The sequence below is a fragment of the Daktulosphaira vitifoliae genome, unplaced genomic scaffold (genome assembly GCF_025091365.1).
Source record: "Daktulosphaira vitifoliae isolate Bord-2020 unplaced genomic scaffold, ASM2509136v1 Scaffold_2, whole genome shotgun sequence".
Lineage (NCBI taxonomy): Eukaryota > Metazoa > Arthropoda > Insecta > Hemiptera > Phylloxeridae > Daktulosphaira > Daktulosphaira vitifoliae.
Genome location: NW_026099573.1, coordinates 20,578,203 through 20,597,967, shown reverse-complemented (window position 1 = coordinate 20,597,967; position 19,765 = coordinate 20,578,203). Strand labels below are relative to the sequence as shown.

Sequence of the window (19,765 nt, the reverse complement as noted above, 5' to 3'; positions counted from 1 at the left end):
AAAAAAAAAAAAAAAAAAAAAACACATCATAGTAAAATTAATACCTTCTCCGCTTTGCATCGAAGCTAAAAAATTGTTTAGAAACTATTTTCTCAACATAAACTATTTTTATTGTAAATGAAAGAATAAAACAATTTTTATTGACGATAAAACATCATTGTCATTAAAAATTATTTGCCTTTTTTATTGAGTTCGTTCAACTATCGTAACAAAATTCTTAATAGCTGTAGAAAACATATTTTTAATACATAAAATTAAGCTTTTTAGACTCAAATTATTGTTTTTGCAATTTCAAACTTGTACTTGAACTAAAGTCATATAATTTACAAACTGATGTAACATTTGAAGAGTATTACATTACTAAGCGAATAATGACGTCCAAAAAAGAAAAAAATTTTTTTTATTTAACACTTCATCTCTTCATTATCTGAATGTGAAGTATCTTCACGATTTTTTTCAAGTATACTATTTATATAACGGCTATTGTTGGGTGCATTAAAATTAAATTAAACAGGGAAAGCTAATCAATTATTTGTTTTTAATTTTCAGTCATAAAATATTTGCTGAAAAGAATTGCTATAAGGGCGACCATTCTACTTTACTTTTATACTACCAATAAGCTAAATTATATTTAAATCTAGAACGTAATCATTAATTTGTCGTTTCAATTAAAAATAAAAAAATATTGAGAGGGGAATGTTTGAAAATGTTGAACATAAAATAACAAAGATTATTTGTTAAACACGTAAATTTATACATGGTTCATAATTTTCCATGGCTTGATTGAAAATAAATAAAATGGCTAACACAAATAAGTTTGATGAATGAACGAAAGCTATAAGATTGTTCTGGTAACATTTGTAAAACACAATATTGTGCATACTAAATACGCACTTGACCCGTTTTATAAAAATATACATTTTTATACATTGAACGTAAAGTAGCTTAACATAAATTTAAATGATAATCCTGATTTTTTTAATTTTCTAAACGAACCATTTCAGTTACACAGTTTGTAAATCGCTTTAAATCTGATCGATTTCATGATGTGAATTAACTGTAGATCGTTGATTTTTCTCACGTTCTCAATTAATAGGTTTATCCATACAACAAAATTACAATACTAATGAAAGTACAACGAATTCTAATTTATTTGAGATTATCGTTCGAATTAGCTTTTATAGCTATCGCATGTCGCATGTTTGTCTCTAATAGACACCAAAATCAATATATTGATAAAAATCCGTTGCTAAAAACTTCTAACGTCAGTGTATAGCAACTTTGTTCGCGAAATATTTGTAATAATTAAATTGTATAATTTCAGAACGATCGTTGTTCGTCCATGACCGAACTAAGTAAAGGACCACCGGCAGTGCCATCTGAAAAAGTTGGACAAATCAATTTTGGTTTGGAGTATGATTACCAGCAAAACACATTGATTTTGCGTATAATAGCAGTAAGTACTAAAAGTTATTAAATTTATTATCATATATAATAAAACGAACAATGCAAAAATATTAAATTTAGTATAAAATTTTCCTCAGACATTAGCACTGTTGTATTGATTTAAAATTATCAAGATTAGAAAACTTATCACATAATTATGAACAGGTTTTTTAAGAAAATAGTAAATAACCACACAATTTAAAGTTACTGATAATAAGAATGGAATGCAATAATTAACAAAAATAAGTTATGTTTACAAGTCTCAATATGTATCAATAATATTAAAACTTTACATACCATATCAAATTATTTATAATATTTTATTTTTCTCTTTATTATGTAAATAAATACATATTGTTGTATCGCTCTTACTTAATCATCTCTTTTAAAATTCAAAATTCCAATTAAATGTAGTTTCCTTTTTCCCTAGAAATACAATACTAAAGTAATGCGTTTATGGCGTATAAGACTACAAAAAGAAAATATCTGATTTCATATAATAATTTGTTAGCTTGGAGAAACACAGTGTCCATATAACGACTCTGTACTTTTTTAAAAAAATTGTATCGATTCTTTAAAGGGCGAACAGAAAAATGTTATGTAATTTTTTAATGTTGTGCTACTTAAAAACAACACGATCTTTATAATTTCCCATTAACGGCATTTGGCTGTAATATTAGTAAAATCAGTAATTGAAAATTTTACTCAACACTTAAAACAGATAAAATAACAGCTATTAGTTAAGTAATGATTTTTATTTTATACCACCAAAATGACGTATTAACAACTATTAGCAAACAAAAATGTTTGTAATAAAGAAAATTAATGTCACAATTTTTCAACACATAGATTTTAAATAAAACCAGATCTCGTAATCTCAGAACAAAAAAATTTTAATGCAAATTTTCTTTTGGATAAATACATTAAAAATTAATTACGCATCTTTTAAGCCCTAAACAAAGTTGTTCCTTTATTACACAACAAGATAACTTAAATAAACAATTTAAAAATTCATATAATTGTATCATAGTTATATTATTAAAAGAAAGATGTACTGAAAAATTATTTATTTAGAACCTTTTTAATCTCGGGCAACAATCTGTTTTTACTATTTTGTAAGTTCATATGATACATATATTGAGTTTGGAGATAATGTATTGCACCTTAAATAATATATATTCTTACAATAATATTAACTAGTCTTAAAAGCCTTAACTAGACCAATTAATATTTCAATATATTAATAGGTGCAGGATAATACATTTGAAAGTTCTTATCGTGTCATTTTAATTATCCCTAAAAGTTTTTATCAAAAAAGCTAATTTAGAGTTACTCTAAATGAAGTTTAATATGTGAACATTGAAAAATGACTTGATTTTTTTTATAAAGTACAGCTGTTGAAACTATTAACATACTGCCAATAAATGTCAATGTTTAATCGAATATTAGATTCTTTTTAATGTCGATGATTTTGGTTGACTAAAATTTTCCAACGAAGACGTCATTTTAAATCACATTTTTAAAGGACAGAAAAAATTGAGTTTACTCTTTATGCAACTTAATCATTCTGCTGTTAGCATTTTTATTGTCCTTTTGGAGTTGAAAACGTATCTCGGATTTTTTTTTTATAGAAATAATAGTTTCAAAAAATGAATCTTTCACGTCATTTTCTGATACCACCGATTGAAATGAAATAAAATCTGAGTGTATTTTCGCGGTATTGAAGTATAAAAAAGATTGCCACATTTTAATGGTTACAATGCTTGTTATTTATAAACTAACAAAATGTAATATTTTTTACCGAAAATTTGGTTAGCACCGCAATAAATTGTTTTTATGGTGTAAATGAAATTGTTAGAATAATCAGTACCTTATTTAATTTACCCTGTGAATGTTTACAACGTTACTCTGCTGATATTTAATTTGAAAATGACATGACTGTAATCTTATTTAATTGTTTATTTTTTTTTTTAGATAAAAAGTAATGTTATTGAAAAAAGTTTTTGTTATTTAAAAGTAATAATAAAAAATATTATTTTAACAAAGTCTAAGAATGTATAAATTAAAAAAAAAAAAAAAGCAAAATGTTAATATATCAAAAATTATTATAGTTGTCAGTTATATCTGTTCCACTCGGTGTATACAAATGGAAAGAAAAATACAATTTTTCTAAAAAAAAAAGATTTATATCAAGTGTTTTACTTTTATGAATATTTTCCTTGAAGTATATATGTATTTATTTAAGTGAATGTTATGGCCTTGTGAGATGTTCTACAACACTGTTTTGCATTGTTCTGCAATTTGATGGGTCGATTTGATAATATATATAAACATGATACTTTATAATAACTTCAAAACAGTGGCGTATTTGAAGAGGGGCGATAGGGGTAATACCCCGGAATTATTTTATTTTAATGTCTACATTTTTTTTAGTGAGAGGTGGTTGACTTACCTTAATATCGCCCCTCTTGAAATGAAGTGTCAAATACGTCCCTGCTGCAAAATTTGACTTGAATGATGATTTTATAATAAAATTCAATTAGAAGACATTTTTTCCTAGCCTAATTTAGAAGTTTAAAATTTAAAAAATGAATTTTATGAGACTATTTTCTTAATCACATTTATTCGAAGGAGCGAAATAACAACTTTTTCAATAAAAAATTGTATCCTTTAAGTCCGATGTCATCGGTGTCACAATTAAATAATAATATTTTTGCAGCTTTTAAATAGTTCTTTTTAATTAAAAAATATTATGATTTTATTCTCTACTTATAAAGTGTATTGATCGCGTAAAATTCAAGTTTCTATTTAATATATATAATAATTTTAAGAAAAAAAATAAAACATAAATGAATTCTTCGGTATAATAGAAAATGAAATAAAAGGTCTGTAGATTACACGCGTAATTACCTCATCATACAAATACATATACAAAACTTATTTCATTACAATATTTTTTAGTGCAAACTAAAATCTAAATGTAAACGACTATGTAATTAACGTAATTTTAATTCGGTGTACGAGATTCTAGTGAACATTTTGTTAATCGCTTCGAGCTCTTAAGTTGTACAGCAGTTGATACTTGTGAACACACAAATTCAAAACTATTCAGGTTTTTCGGGCAAGCGATAATAAATCGTTTTTATTCCATTGCACTGTGGGGTGTGAGGACAGGAGTTATTAACATTATAAATGAGAGGGAAAACAATTTAACGCGTCGTTTGCCAATAAATATTCTACGAGAAAACGTTATGCAATCCTTCGGTGGTGTAATCAACCGCGAACAATTTATAATCAATTGCATTTTATTTTTCTGTAGAAGTTCTATCTAAGCAATGTTTACTACCAGAACAATTTTTTCAAAGCGTTGTCAAACAAATGGCCTTAGAGATAAACAACAAGTTCCAATATAGTTTGATTTCGCGAAAGAATAATTCGGAACGCCATAAAACATCATTTAAATACACCATTTAGTTGATTACATTTAAAAATCGGACTCGCGTTTAATGAAATCTTTTGATATAGTCGAACCTCAAACAGATACAAAGCAGCCAGTGGGCTCGAGAAACATTTAGGGTCATGTTCTCTTAACAGCTACCTACGCACTAGTGTAACATGTTAGATAATGTTAATTGGCCAACGCGCTTATAGGCTAATGTAAACACATACGTACACTTCACCACAAAAGATAATCTCCAGTTTGGCGTTTCCGTTTCGTTAGTTTTCGGTATAATTACGTTAATGTACACGTTTCGTCTCCTCTAAAGTTCATCCAAAACGCGGTATGGCAGGTAATGTTTGTTTTATTATAACTAACCTATCATTTGGAGGGATTTCGATTAAACATAACAAAAATATTAACATTTCATGATAATATAATGGTTTCTTAATTTTCTAAAACGTCAAACATTATCTGTAGATTAATGGATGGTCCTTTATTGAACATCGAAAATCCACATCACTCTTATGGTGTATTTTAATATGTAATGAGTACAGTAAAACTGAATTTTTATTCCGTTTCTGTAGAAACGACGGGTGACTTTAGAGGAAATTAGATTTACCAAACGGAGTATCTCCAGCGTTTCTTGAAAATGCTGCGTTAATATATTTTATAGTACTGTTTTGGCATGACTAATCACACTTATGGCGTACAAACCTTTTTTTTTTTTATTTTACCCTACTTTTTTTTATGATGGATAGTTGTTGGTTTTTATGATGGATTAGAGAATCGGGACTTTTTTATGCTAACGTTTTATGATGGTAACAATTTCATATATTTAACGAAGCAGTGTCGCCGACTATTGCATTAGTCTCTATAAGGAAACACATTAAAATGAAAAATGCTGAAAGTAACTATAAAAAAAGTATATTCTTCAACCACCACCTCATCAGCTTTTAGTTTAATTCGTAGAAGCCTGTTCGTTAAAAACCAACCGTTAGAGGAATAATAAGGCCCATTCTGTAATTTCAACACAATTATATACGTTAAAAGTAGTTCTAGAGGTATAATATCATTATCCAATTAACTTTTTTTTAATTATCGAGGTATTAACTAAGCTTCTACAGTAACAAGAATAATCCTCGAGTTTTTTATACTTAGTTAATAACAAATATTTTGTGATATTAAGACTTATAAGTTTTAATAATTAAATTATAATTATCATACTACAATATAATGATTTTTATCAAAGACGCACAATAAATCTATTTCTCTGTGTTTGTTTTATTTGAAATTTATTATTTTTTATTAACTGTGCAATTAATCAAACATGCCCTCGAAATAATTAAATAAAGATATTAAAAAAATTAATGTTTTGATTATTAAAATTTTATAGTCTTCAATATTATTTGATAGCAAAATAACAGTATGTCCAGTTTATTTAATTGAAGCTTAATTTATTATTAATTTAATTGGTTAAATGCATGTAAATAGACTATTTAAGGTAGAAACAAAAAATTTTTTTTAGTTTAATCTAAATAATATATTGTTTTTCATTCTAAAAATTTTTTTCGAAATACCAAAGTTAATTAAAAATACTCGGATTGCATGATTCTTTCCAGATAAAAATTCTCAAAATGTTATGAGAATGTAGAATTCTAAATGAAAAAATTGTGGACATATTTCCATTTAGTTCTCGCATGGTTCTAGATTATTGTAGCTGTTAGGTACACATACCTAAACAGGATGACGTGTTTTTTTATGAACGTGAAATGCAGTCATTGGCACGAGTGGTGTTTCATATTGTGCACGTATGTGTTTGTCACGACAGGTATGCCGCTGACAACTGACAATAGTCTTATCATTGTTTCTGCAGCCGTCGAGTGGACCGGAATTCCGCGCTAACACTTAACGCCGCTACCTTTGACTTATTATCCATCAAAATGGCCGCCATCACCGTCGTAACGATACGGCGGCGCTGTTGTCGGACCGGTCCATACGACGTGTGGCAGTATATGAACGATTCATACGCGCTCATTTGATCGTTCGTATTAGGCGCAATGAACTCGATTATTTCTTTTGGCCGAAATTGCGTTGTGGGCGCAATCATCGAGTGAGCGACTCATCACGTTATAAAGTTTTACGGTTTTATTGCCTTCCGTGTACTCTAATCACCGTAGTGTCCTATCGGTTTACTGATATCAACAGTGGAAAATATAGACGGAATTGCACAGTAGAAACGTCACCAAAAAATTGTTTAAATACGATTCCTATGTTTTCAGAATATATTATAATAATTTTAAATATTTCTTAAACATTACAGTCAATATATGATAATAATATTCTGGTAGCGTTACCACAATATTTTCGAAACATCTAGAAATATTATAGTAACAATATATTAGGTTTTTATGAATTGTTATGAAGTTAAAAAAAATTCTTATACTTAAGTCAATTCATTAAAGAAAATGATTAAAAGTTTAGCGGTGTATTTAAGAATTTGTTTTTAGTCCTTATAACTCTCAGAATGTAGAATAGAAGGGAGATTTGCCATTATGCTTCCATGATTTTATATTAAAAGTGGTTCGGTTGGGTTGCACATTTACAATGTTCCCGTTAATATGCTTCTGTAAGTGAATGTTTCAACATTAATTAATACAACATGTATCAATGTTTAATGTAATTAAAAAAAGGAATATGTATAAAATATTCTTGTAGATATATTTCTAACATGTAACAATCAAAAATAAATTTGATAATACAAATAAAATCGACTAAAATTACCTTGTAAAAATATTCCTTAAAAGTATAATATAAACATTTTAAAGTTAAACACGTGTTGTTGAAATTTACAATATTTTGCATACGATTTTCAGGAAATATTTTGTATTAATTAATTTTAAAATATTTCATACCTTATATTTTCCTACTATTAAAACATTATAATCTCAATATAATTATTCGACCATTTTGATAAATTTATAACATTATTAAAATTATATTATTTCAGTATAATTATATTTTTATATTATGAGAATATTAATACTTCAAAATTATAATCTGGCTTGGGATATCAATTTTAAGGCTGTAGCTATAGTTTAATTTAAAGTGAATTTGAACAAATAGCATAAAACAAAAATGTTCTATTTCCAAGTTATTTTTACACATTTATATATTAATATAATATGTTTATATTATATTTTGGTATATAATTGATATCACATGGTTAGTTAAACTTTTTTAAAGGAATTTAAATGAAACAAAAACCTTAATAATTCTAAACATATATTTTTGTTAGTTGAATATTTCATTAGCTTAAAAACGAAAATATAATGTCACGTGTGTGTGGGTTTTTTTGTATTAGTTTAACCGTTGTGTTTGCTGAATAGAAATAAAGTGTTTCGTCGAAATTTACATGTTATTGGCTGCGAGTATGAGTTAGTAGAGGCGATTTATAAATTAATAATAATGTACGTGACTTAATAATAAACAACATTACTGTATAATCAGAGGATTTCCATAATGTAAAACTTATTCAAAAGGAGTGGTGGGTGGCAAATATCTCTCGATTTTATAACCTACTGCTTAAGTTTAAGAGTGTAATTATATGGGACAGGTTAAAAAGGATAAGTGTACAGAATACGATAAACTAAACACACTTAAAGCTTTCAGATATGAAGATGAAAATAAAATAAATGTATTTTTAGAATACTGAGAATGCAAGATCCTGTTTCAGGAATAATTCGTTTACCGTTTGGTAAAAAACAACAAAGATACGACAGAAATTTAGAAGAAATCAAATCTTGAATTTTCCTTTGTTTCGACGTAATTCTCTTAGTATATTTACTAGGTGAATTACACACACACACACATGTATATACAAGATATACCTTCGAATATTTCATATAAGTTATACGAGTAATATTTGATTTAGATTTTGATATTATATTTCATTAATAACCGCATACTGTTCAATGAAAATTAAATTGCGTCAAACTATATTATTAAACTAGATATTTAACGATTTCATTGTAATAACTCAACAGACAAGAAAATAATGATATGGCGAGTTGATTGTCTTATAATTATATGTATTTATATAACTTATAAATTATAATTCTATAGAACTTTTTCATTTATAGATAGAAAATCGTTATTAATATTGACAAACGATACTACCAGTAATATAACGTATATACAGTTGCGAATTTCTGTAAAATATACATTTATATTATATCCAATATTAAAAAAGAACACATCATGTATTTACATTTAAATAATGATATTAATAAAAAAGTTTCGAGTATGGTTTTTCTCATTCTTGAATTCTATCACAGCATGGTTTGTAAAAAAGTCTCCTATTTTTTTATATTAATTTTATATATAAAACATATGTGTTCTATTATTGGATTTAATTTGCATTTTCACTTATAATGATAAGTTTAACGATAAATGCTCTTCTTAAAAGTATCTTCTAAATATTAATTGAAGTTATTCTAAGCTTTTTAATAAATTCCACTAAAAAATTATTTTGTCAATTGTATACATATTACGATATATTCCTTACAATATCATAGTTTTCACAAACACAATTTTCTTGATGTGAAATAAATATACAGTGTATAATATACTTAGTTGATTATACTACTAACAATTTGAAAAACTTTGTATATAATTGTTATGTAAAAGTAAGTTTATGACAATTAAAAAAATGGTCTATTTATTTTTTATTTTTTCTTAACTAAAGAAAAATCTAAAAGAAAAGTTATTTTAAATTATTGTTAATAAATGGATTACTTCAGACATTTAAAAAAAAATAATACAATTAACTTCTTTATTTGGCGTTAACGCAAGAGGTAAAATTAATTTATCAAACAGTTTAAGAGATATTAATTTTGGAGATAGGTACAATGGAATATTTTTCTTTACTGATCCTCATAAACTACATTATAGTTTTAAACAATAAAGTGTAAAAATATTTTAAGTGTAAAATGAAGTTTTATTTGATGAAAGTATCAATTTTCGATACATTTTGTGCACTTAGAGAAAGTTATTTCAATTGTAACCATTTAAAATTAATTGTTTTGTTGTGAAATTCTGTAAACATTTTCTATATGTAATATGTATTTATTAAGTTTAATACGATAGTTAATGGGCAAACAAATTGGAAATAAAATAACCGAATATTATAATACTGCAACTATATTTTCTCGACATGTTTGTGAATGATTATGAAGGTTTTGATTTTGTGTATCTTTCAAATTTCAACAACATCTTTTATAAATTGTTACTGACTTGGCAGTTTAAGGCTTACAATTATAACTTTGAAAGTTCTCAAAATACGTGCATACTAAAATAATATACGTAATTGCGACGGGGAAAGTTTTTTCTTTTGTTCGGTTTGAGTAACTGTTAATATTAATCAATTTATATATTAAACGTGCTTAAAGGTTTTGTTCAAAAATTGTAAACATGTTTCTATAAAAATTATTCCAGTTAAAATGTTTGACGAAATAATGTATCCTCCTCATTATCTTAAGGACACTCTATCAACTAAAATTACGAAAGAAGTTTAAAATGTGTAAAAGAAGTTTAAAACAAAAATATGAGCAAATATCAATAAATAAAAGGAAATGCCCGTCTGTGTTAGTTATTATTTGTTATCGTCTTTCTTTGTATTTAAATAATAATAAATATTTTGACTAATTATAGTCTTGGAAAATAGATTTCTAGTAATTTAAAAACGTTTCCCTAGTTAGAATGTATTTTTGAATCTTATAAAAATGACAAAATTAACTTAGTAATAGAAAAATGTATACATTTCTTAAGGACATTTGTTTTTAATTATTGTTGACAAAATTCTAAAATTCATTGACCAATTTGGTCGAATTTGGTTATAAATAAATGATTTAAACACAAAACTTTGTTCCCGTTTTAATCTTGTTTCAACTAAAGATTAATTTGATTTTAAATTGAGGATTTCTAAATAATTATTCGAAAGCCAAAGACAGTTCTGATTGACTTAATTTACACTTAATAGTTAAATCTATTTAATGTTTAGGCGAAGCATAAATTGACACTTTCAAGTTTCTGTGATATAGTTTCCTGACCAAACTATGTGAACAGATTACGAATAAACTTTTCTATCGTATCCTCAAACTAATGCGGCCATTACTCATATTTATTACTTAACTTCGATTTCAACTAGACGAGTCATATAAGTTATGTTTGATAAAACTTTTTTACATAACATAATTTTACAAATAGTGGATGATTTATTGCGAAGTATTATGGTCGAATAATACTCTTACTGTTAATAATAATAATAATGTTGAATATGAAGTAACGAAGGGGCGTTTTTTTACGGATTTCGTTGTGGTTGGCAATGCCGCTTGCACTACCACCACCGGTTGTGCAAAAGAAGTCATCATTATAATTACTGTACGTGCCTGTTTCGTGACAATACTTGTTCGTTTGCTCTTGTGTTTTCAACTCTCTCACCCTCAATTCTATAGTATCTTATATTTGTTTGTTATTATAATACATTAGCTTTATTGTTGCACTTTAATTTACTTTAATCTATGCTATTTTACCTTATTATTCGTAAAGAACTACGCACCTCACACGAAATATTGACCAGGCGGTCGATTATACAAATAATAATATGTGATATGATGGTGCTTACATAATATTACAAACTATAGTAAGTATTTTATTATAAATTAATAAATAATAAGTGCATTTTCAGTCATATGATAATAAAATCGTCTTTCGTTATACTTATTTTGAAATTATAATATGAATATTAATGGTTTGAAGCAATGTTTTGGTTTAAAATTGAATATTATTCACAATAGTAAGATAATTTTCGTTTCACGTTCATGTTTATCACACAATATAACTATATTTCCAAAATATTTTTGCTCAACAACGTACACATATAAAGTGATCTTATTATCATAACCCACTAAATTAATCGCAAAATAAATACAATGTATAAAAAAATTTTTTGATTTTTTTTAGTTGCATATATTTTTTGATTCATCAGTTGTGATATCATCACTTATATCTTGTAGGGGCGTCAACTTTTATTTTTATAATTGCATTTTTATTTTTATTTTTGCATTTTCCTTGCGTATATAATTGGAAATTATCTATTTAAGAATATAATGGGTCGATAACAACATTTGAACTAGTATATTGGAAGTTATTGATATTTTCATATCTGGGTGGGAGAAGAAATGTCATTGAGAAATATTTAATGGTATTGTCAAATGTGTCAAAATTAATAACTGCAACAGTGTTAAAAGCATACGATTAAGAAAATTACGTTAAATTGCAGACATAAAACGTAAACTAGTTTTAAACTATGTTAGAACTTTGGTCTAATATTTCAAATGGCTTATTATTTTATAAGTAAAAATATTTAAAACCTCTATAAGTACCTTAGGTAAATTAAAGTATATTCAAGATTCTATTAGTATTTTCTGAAAGTTAAACAAAATGTTTACTAACAAAGATTAACAAGAATAATTTTACTTAAAGTGATTAATATAAATAATCTTACAAATACTCGTGAGAAATTACATTTCTGTAATCGTTTAACTATATAGTCTAGAAGCCATTGTTGTTAGATTTTTAAGAGTAAAAGTTTTCCCTCTATATAACAAATAAGTCCAAAGCATTTTTATTTCAATTTGTCATTCCATTATTTTTATTTAAAAATAAATTTGTATTTGAACAAGTCTTTATAACATGGCTTTTTGTAAAAAGTGTAATACCGGTCATTATTATTCTTTCTTAAATCTGTATTATAAAATAAATTTGACAAATGTTATTTTTATGAGGGTAGTATAATAAATATATCTATTATATTGTGATATAATTTCATTTGAATGTAGTTTAGCTAGTTATATATTATTACACTACATTAAGCACATGTGTGATAAATTATTAATTTGACCCACAAAAATGTATTGTGTCAATGTTTTACTTTTCTGCAGTACTCCGAAAAAAAAGATTATGCCATTTTTTTAATGTAATACATTGTACACCTACATAATATTATACAATAAATTTGATACAACTAAAGTAATTATTTTAGTTAAATTACTTAATATTGGTTCATGATTAGAACGTCAATTGTTTAAACATCTTTGGTTGTAATCTTTTAATAATAAAAAAAAAATTTACAGAAAAAACTGTTTTTTATTAGTAAGTAATCATTGTTTCCTATGGCAAAAGTGTAAAACAATTACTAGGCTAACTTAAGTACAGTAATCTCTTGGACTTTTTGCTTAATATTTACATTGATTCAACGGGCAATATAAATAGCACTCAATTTTTCAATCATACAATACATATCGTTTAATTAACTTAAGAAATAGAAATAATAACTCATACTGTTCAAAAGCGCGTACTTAATAATGTATAAAATGTTTGTTGTCTTTAGTCCTTGGGTAATTTATTCAGATTTTAATTCTTAAAAAAACATCATTATGTGTCATAAAAAATTATATAAATTCTGCTTGTATATCTCAAAATATCTTAATTAAAGTTAACTAATAATAATCTCCTAAACATGAGTGTATAATTTTTGCCTACTCATTTCGCCGTTTTTTTTTGATAAAAATAAAATACATTTAATTTTTTTTACTTATTAATGATAAATAATGAAATATGCGCATCAAACATAGTTTATAAATGCAACCATTATTTAAAAANGAGTGGTGGGTGGCAAATATCTCTCGATTTTATAACCTACTGCTTAAGTTTAAGAGTGTAATTATATGGGACAGGTTAAAAAGGATAAGTGTACAGAATACGATAAACTAAACACACTTAAAGCTTTCAGATATGAAGATGAAAATAAAATAAATGTATTTTTAGAATACTGAGAATGCAAGATCCTGTTTCAGGAATAATTCGTTTACCGTTTGGTAAAAAACAACAAAGATACGACAGAAATTTAGAAGAAATCAAATCTTGAATTTTCCTTTGTTTCGACGTAATTCTCTTAGTATATTTACTAGGTGAATTACACACACACACACATGTATATACAAGATATACCTTCGAATATTTCATATAAGTTATACGAGTAATATTTGATTTAGATTTTGATATTATATTTCATTAATAACCGCATACTGTTCAATGAAAATTAAATTGCGTCAAACTATATTATTAAACTAGATATTTAACGATTTCATTGTAATAACTCAACAGACAAGAAAATAATGATATGGCGAGTTGATTGTCTTATAATTATATGTATATATATAACTTATAAATTATAATTCTATAGAACTTTTCCATTTATAGATAGAAAATCGTTATTAATATTGACAAACGATACTACCAGTAATATAACGTATATACAGTTGCGAATTTCTGTAAAATATACATTTATATTATATCCAATATTAAAAAAGAACACATCATGTATTTACATTTAAATAATGATATTAATAAAAAAGTTTCGAGTATGGTTTTTCTCATTCTTGAATTCTATCACAGCATGGTTTGTAAAAAAGTCTCCTATTTTTTTATATTAATTTTATATATAAAACATATGTGTTCTATTATTGGATTTAATTTGCATTTTCACTTATAATGATAAGCTTAACGATAAATGCTCTTCTTAAAAGTATCTTCTAAATATTAATTGAAGTTATTCTAAGCTTTTTAATAAATTCCACTAAAAAATTATTTTGTCAATTGTATACAAATTACGATATATTCCTTACAATATCATAGTTTTCACAAACACAATTTTCTTGATGTGAAATAAATATACAGTGTATAATATACTTAGTTGATTATACTACTAACAATTTGAAAAACTTTGTATATAATTGTTATGTAAAAGTAAGTTTATGACAATTAAAAAAATGGTCTATTTATTTTTTATTTTTTCTTAACTAAAGAAAAATCTAAAAGAAAAGTTATTTTAAATTATTGTTAATAAATGGATTACTTCAGACATTTAAAAAAAAATAATACAATTAACTTCTTTATTTGGCGTTAACGCAAGAGGTAAAATTAATTTATCAAACAGTTTAAGAGATATTAATTTTGGAGATAGGTACAATGGAATATTTTTCTTTACTGATCCTCATAAACTACATTATAGTTTTAAACAATAAAGTGTAAAAATATTTTAAGTGTAAAATGAAGTTTTATTTGATGAAAGTATCAATTTTCGATACATTTTGTGCACTTAGAGAAAGTTATTTCAATTGTAACCATTTAAAATTAATTGTTTTGTTGTGAAATTCTGTAAACATTTTCTATATGTAATATGTATTTATTAAGTTTAATACGATAGTTAATGGGCAAACAAATTGGAAATAAAATAACCGAATATTATAATACTGCAACTATATTTTCTCGACATGTTTGTGAATGATTATGAAGGTTTTGATTTTGTGTATCTTTCAAATTTCAACAACATCTTTTATAAATTGTTACTGACTTGGCAGTTTAAGGCTTACAATTATAACTTTGAAAGTTCTCAAAATACGTGCATACTAAAATAATATACGTAATTGCGACGGGGAAAGTTTTTTCTTTTGTTCGGTTTGAGTAACTGTTAATATTAATCAATTTATATATTAAACGTGCTTAAAGGTTTTGTTCAAAAATTGTAAACATGTTTCTATAAAAATTATTCCAGTTAAAATGTTTGACGAAATAATGTATCCTCCTCATTATCTTAAGGACACTCTATCAACTAAAATTACGAAAGAAGTTTAAAATGTGTAAAAGAAGTTTAAAACAAAAATATGAGCAAATATCAATAAATAAAAGGAAATGCCCGTCTGTGTTAGTTATTATTTGTTATCGTCTTTCTTTGTATTTAAATAATAATAAATATTTTGACTAATTATAGTCTTGGAAAATAGATTTCTAGTAATTTAAAAACGTTTCCCTAGTTAGAATGTATTTTTGAATCTTATAAAAATGACAAAATTAACTTAGTAATAGAAAAATGTATACATTTCTTAAGGACATTTGTTTTTAATTATTGTTGACAAAATTCTAAAATTCATTGACCAATTTGGTCGAATTTGGTTATAAATAAATGATTTAAACACAAAACTTTGTTCCCGTTTTAATCTTGTTTCAACTAAAGATTAATTTGATTTTAAATTGAGGATTTCTAAATAATTATTCGAAAGCCAAAGACAGTTCTGATTGACTTAATTTACACTTAATAGTTAAATCTATTTAATGTTTAGGCGAAGCATAAATTGACACTTTCAAGTTTCTGTGATATAGTTTCCTGACCAAACTATGTGAACAGATTACGAATAAACTTTTCTATCGTATCCTCAAACTAATGCGGCCATTACTCATATTTATTACTTAACTTCGATTTCAACTAGACGAGTCATATAAGTTATGTTTGATAAAACTTTTTTACATAACATAATTTTACAAATAGTGGATGATTTATTGCGAAGTATTATGGTCGAATAATACTCTTACTGTTAATAATAATAATAATAATAATAATGTTGAATATGAAGTAACGAAGGGGCGTTTTTTTACGGATTTCGTTGTGGTTGGCAATGCCGCTTGCACTACCACCACCGGTTGTGCAAAAGAAGTCATCATTATAATTACTGTACGTGCCTGTTTCGTGACAATACTTGTTCGTTTGCTCTTGTGTTTTCAACTATCTCACCCTCAATTCTATAGTATCTTATATTTGTTTGTTATTATAATACATTAGCTTTATTGTTGCACTTTAATTTACTTTAATCTATGCTATTTTACCTTATTATTCGTAAAGAACTACGCACCTCACACGAAATATTGACCAGGCGGTCGATTATACAAATAATAATATGTGATATGATGGTGCTTACATAATATTACAAACTATAGTAAGTATTTTATTATAAATTAATAAATAATAAGTGCATTTTCAGTCATATGATAATAAAATCGTCTTTCGTTATACTTATTTTGAAATTATAATATGAATATTAATGGTTTGAAGCAATGTTTTGGTTTAAAATTGAATACTATTCACAATAGTAAGATAATTTTCGTTTCACGTTCATGTTTATCACACAATATAACTATATATCCAAAATATTTTTGCTCAACAACGTACACATATAAAGTGATCTTATTATCATAACCCACTAAATTAATCGCAAAATAAATACAATGTATAAAAAAATTTTTTGATTTTTTTTAGTTGCATATATTTTTTGATTCATCAGTTGTGATATCATCACTTATATCTTGTAGGGGCGTCAACTTTTATTTTTATAATTGCATTTTTATTTTTATTTTTGCATTTTCCTTGCGTATATAATTGGAAATTATCTATTTAAGAATATAATGGGTCGATAACAACATTTGAACTAGTATATTGGAAGTTATTGATATTTTCATATCTGGGTGGGAGAAGAAATGTCATTGAGAAATATTTAATGGTATTGTCAAATGTGTCAAAATTAATAACTGCAACAGTGTTAAAAGCATACGATTAAGAAAATTACGTTAAATTGCAGACATAAAACGTAAACTAGTTTTAAACTATGTTAGAACTTTGGTCTAATATTTCAAATGGCTTATTATTTTATAAGTAAAAATATTTAAAACCTCTATAAGTACCTTAGGTAAATTAAAGTATATTCAAGATTCTATTAGTATTTTCTGAAAGTTAAACAAAATGTTTACTAACAAAGATTAACAAGAATAATTTTACTTAAAGTGATTAATATAAATAATCTTACAAATACTCGTGAGAAATTACATTTCTGTAATCGTTTAACTATATAGTCTAGAAGCCATTGTTGTTAGATTTTTAAGAGTAAAAGTTTTCCCTCTATATAACAAATAAGTCCAAAGCATTTTTATTTCAATTTGTCATTCCATTATTTTTATTTAAAAATAAATTTGTATTTGAACAAGTCTTTATAACATGGCTTTTTGTAAAAAGTGTAATACCGGTCATTATTATTCTTTCTTAAATCTGTATTATAAAATAAATTTGACAAATGTTATTTTTATGAGGGTAGTATAATAAATATATCTATTATATTGTGATATAATTTCATTTGAATGTAGTTTAGCTAGTTATATATTATTACACTACATTAAGCACATGTGTGATAAATTATTAATTTGACCCACAAAAATGTATTGTGTCAATGTTTTACTTTTCTGCAGTACTCCGAAAAAAAAGATTATGCCATTTTTTTAATGTAATACATTGTACACCTACATAATATTATACAATAAATTTGATACAACTAAAGTAATTATTTTAGTTAAATTACTTAATATTGGTTCATGATTAGAACGTCAATTGTTTAAACATCTTTGGTTGTAATCTTTTAATAATAAAAAAAAAATTTACAGAAAAAACTGTTTTTTATTAGTAAGTAATCATTGTTTCCTATGGCAAAAGTGTAAAACAATTACTAGGCTAACTTAAGTACAGTAATCTCTTGGACTTTTTGCTTAATATTTACATTGATTCAACGGGCAATATAAATAGCACTCAATTTTTCAATCATACAATACATATCGTTTAATTAACTTAAGAAATAGAAATAATAACTCATACTGTTCAAAAGCGCGTACTTAATAATGTATAAAATGTTTGTTGTCTTTAGTCCTTGGGTAATTTATTCAGATTTTAATTCTTAAAAAAACATCATTATGTGTCATAAAAAATTATATAAATTCTGCTTGTATATCTCAAAATATCTTAATTAAAGTTAACTAATAATAATCTCCTAAACATGAGTGTATAATTTTTGCCTACTCATTTCGCCGTTTTTTTTTGATAAAAATAAAATACATTTAATTTTTTTTACTTATTAATGATAAATAATGAAATATGCGCATCAAACATAGTTTATAAATGCAACCATTATTTAAAAAACTTCAACAAAATGATAATTGTATCAAAAGTTATAAGCGTTATCAGTTAGATCCGAGACATTCTGTACATGAAATATATTGTATTGTAAAACTGTCTCAAAAAAAGAGTCCAGTATTTCAAACATACTACACGAATAGAATATTTAATGTTTTAATGTTATGTACATGTTTTTTCAACAAAATTAAAAACATGGCAAAATAAAACCATTAGCTTCATAGCTACGCATCGAGTCCAAAATTCAAAAATGCTAAAATTTAATTTATTCAAATTTAAGTTATAAAAATATTTAATTTAAAATATTAGAGTTATGAATTATTGAAAGATAAAGTTATTTTATTGGAAGAAATTTGTTTAAAATTTAAGGCAAATCAAAATAATTATTTGAATTTAGAAAATAGTTTATTAATTATTAAATTTGTATAAAAAACAATGAAATTAATTAATTATTGAAAAATTTGATTAATAGCTATTTTTGATAATGCAGGTTTAAGAGAAAAATACAATTGTAATTCTTATATAATCTTATCGTCAGTGAAAAACTCATTCATCACTGTGGACACTAGAATCTTCTACATAATTTACTCTTATTTATAAAATTAATGAGTTTAGATAAAAATGTATTCCATTCGACGTTTTATATTTCTATCGTGCTATAAGAAATATATTTAATTCTGTGGAAAACTTTAATAAAAACAAAATGAGCTTTTTTCACTTAATGTGTCGACCTCGTTTTTTAAAACCGAGTAATATATAACAAAACGTTATGTAACGGAGCATGAGCTTTACCATAAGATTAAAATGTTCAAATAACATACCAGATGTTTTTTTATATAGTTTTGAGATGTAAATAAGAAGAAAAAACATATTCATAAAATGTATAAAAAACATTTCATGCATTCATCAAAATAGAATATTCATAAAATGAATTTCCATTTAAAAAACACCGAATTAAGTGATGTTAATAA

The 19,765-nt window shown here is 25.2% G+C and overlaps 1 protein-coding gene across 2 annotated transcripts in view; it reads left to right on the top strand.

The window, feature by feature from the left end:
• The window catches only part of LOC126899667 (synaptotagmin-7), a 91,488-nt gene that overhangs the window by 54,274 nt on the left and 17,449 nt on the right, over positions 1 to 19,765 (top strand). For both annotated transcript variants that reach the window (XM_050674751.1, XM_050674750.1), the window contains exon 3: positions 1,325 to 1,456. In XM_050674751.1, the coding sequence (XP_050530708.1) occupies positions 1,325 to 1,456 (132 nt within the window). The remainder of the gene's footprint in view (positions 1 to 1,324; positions 1,457 to 19,765) is intronic.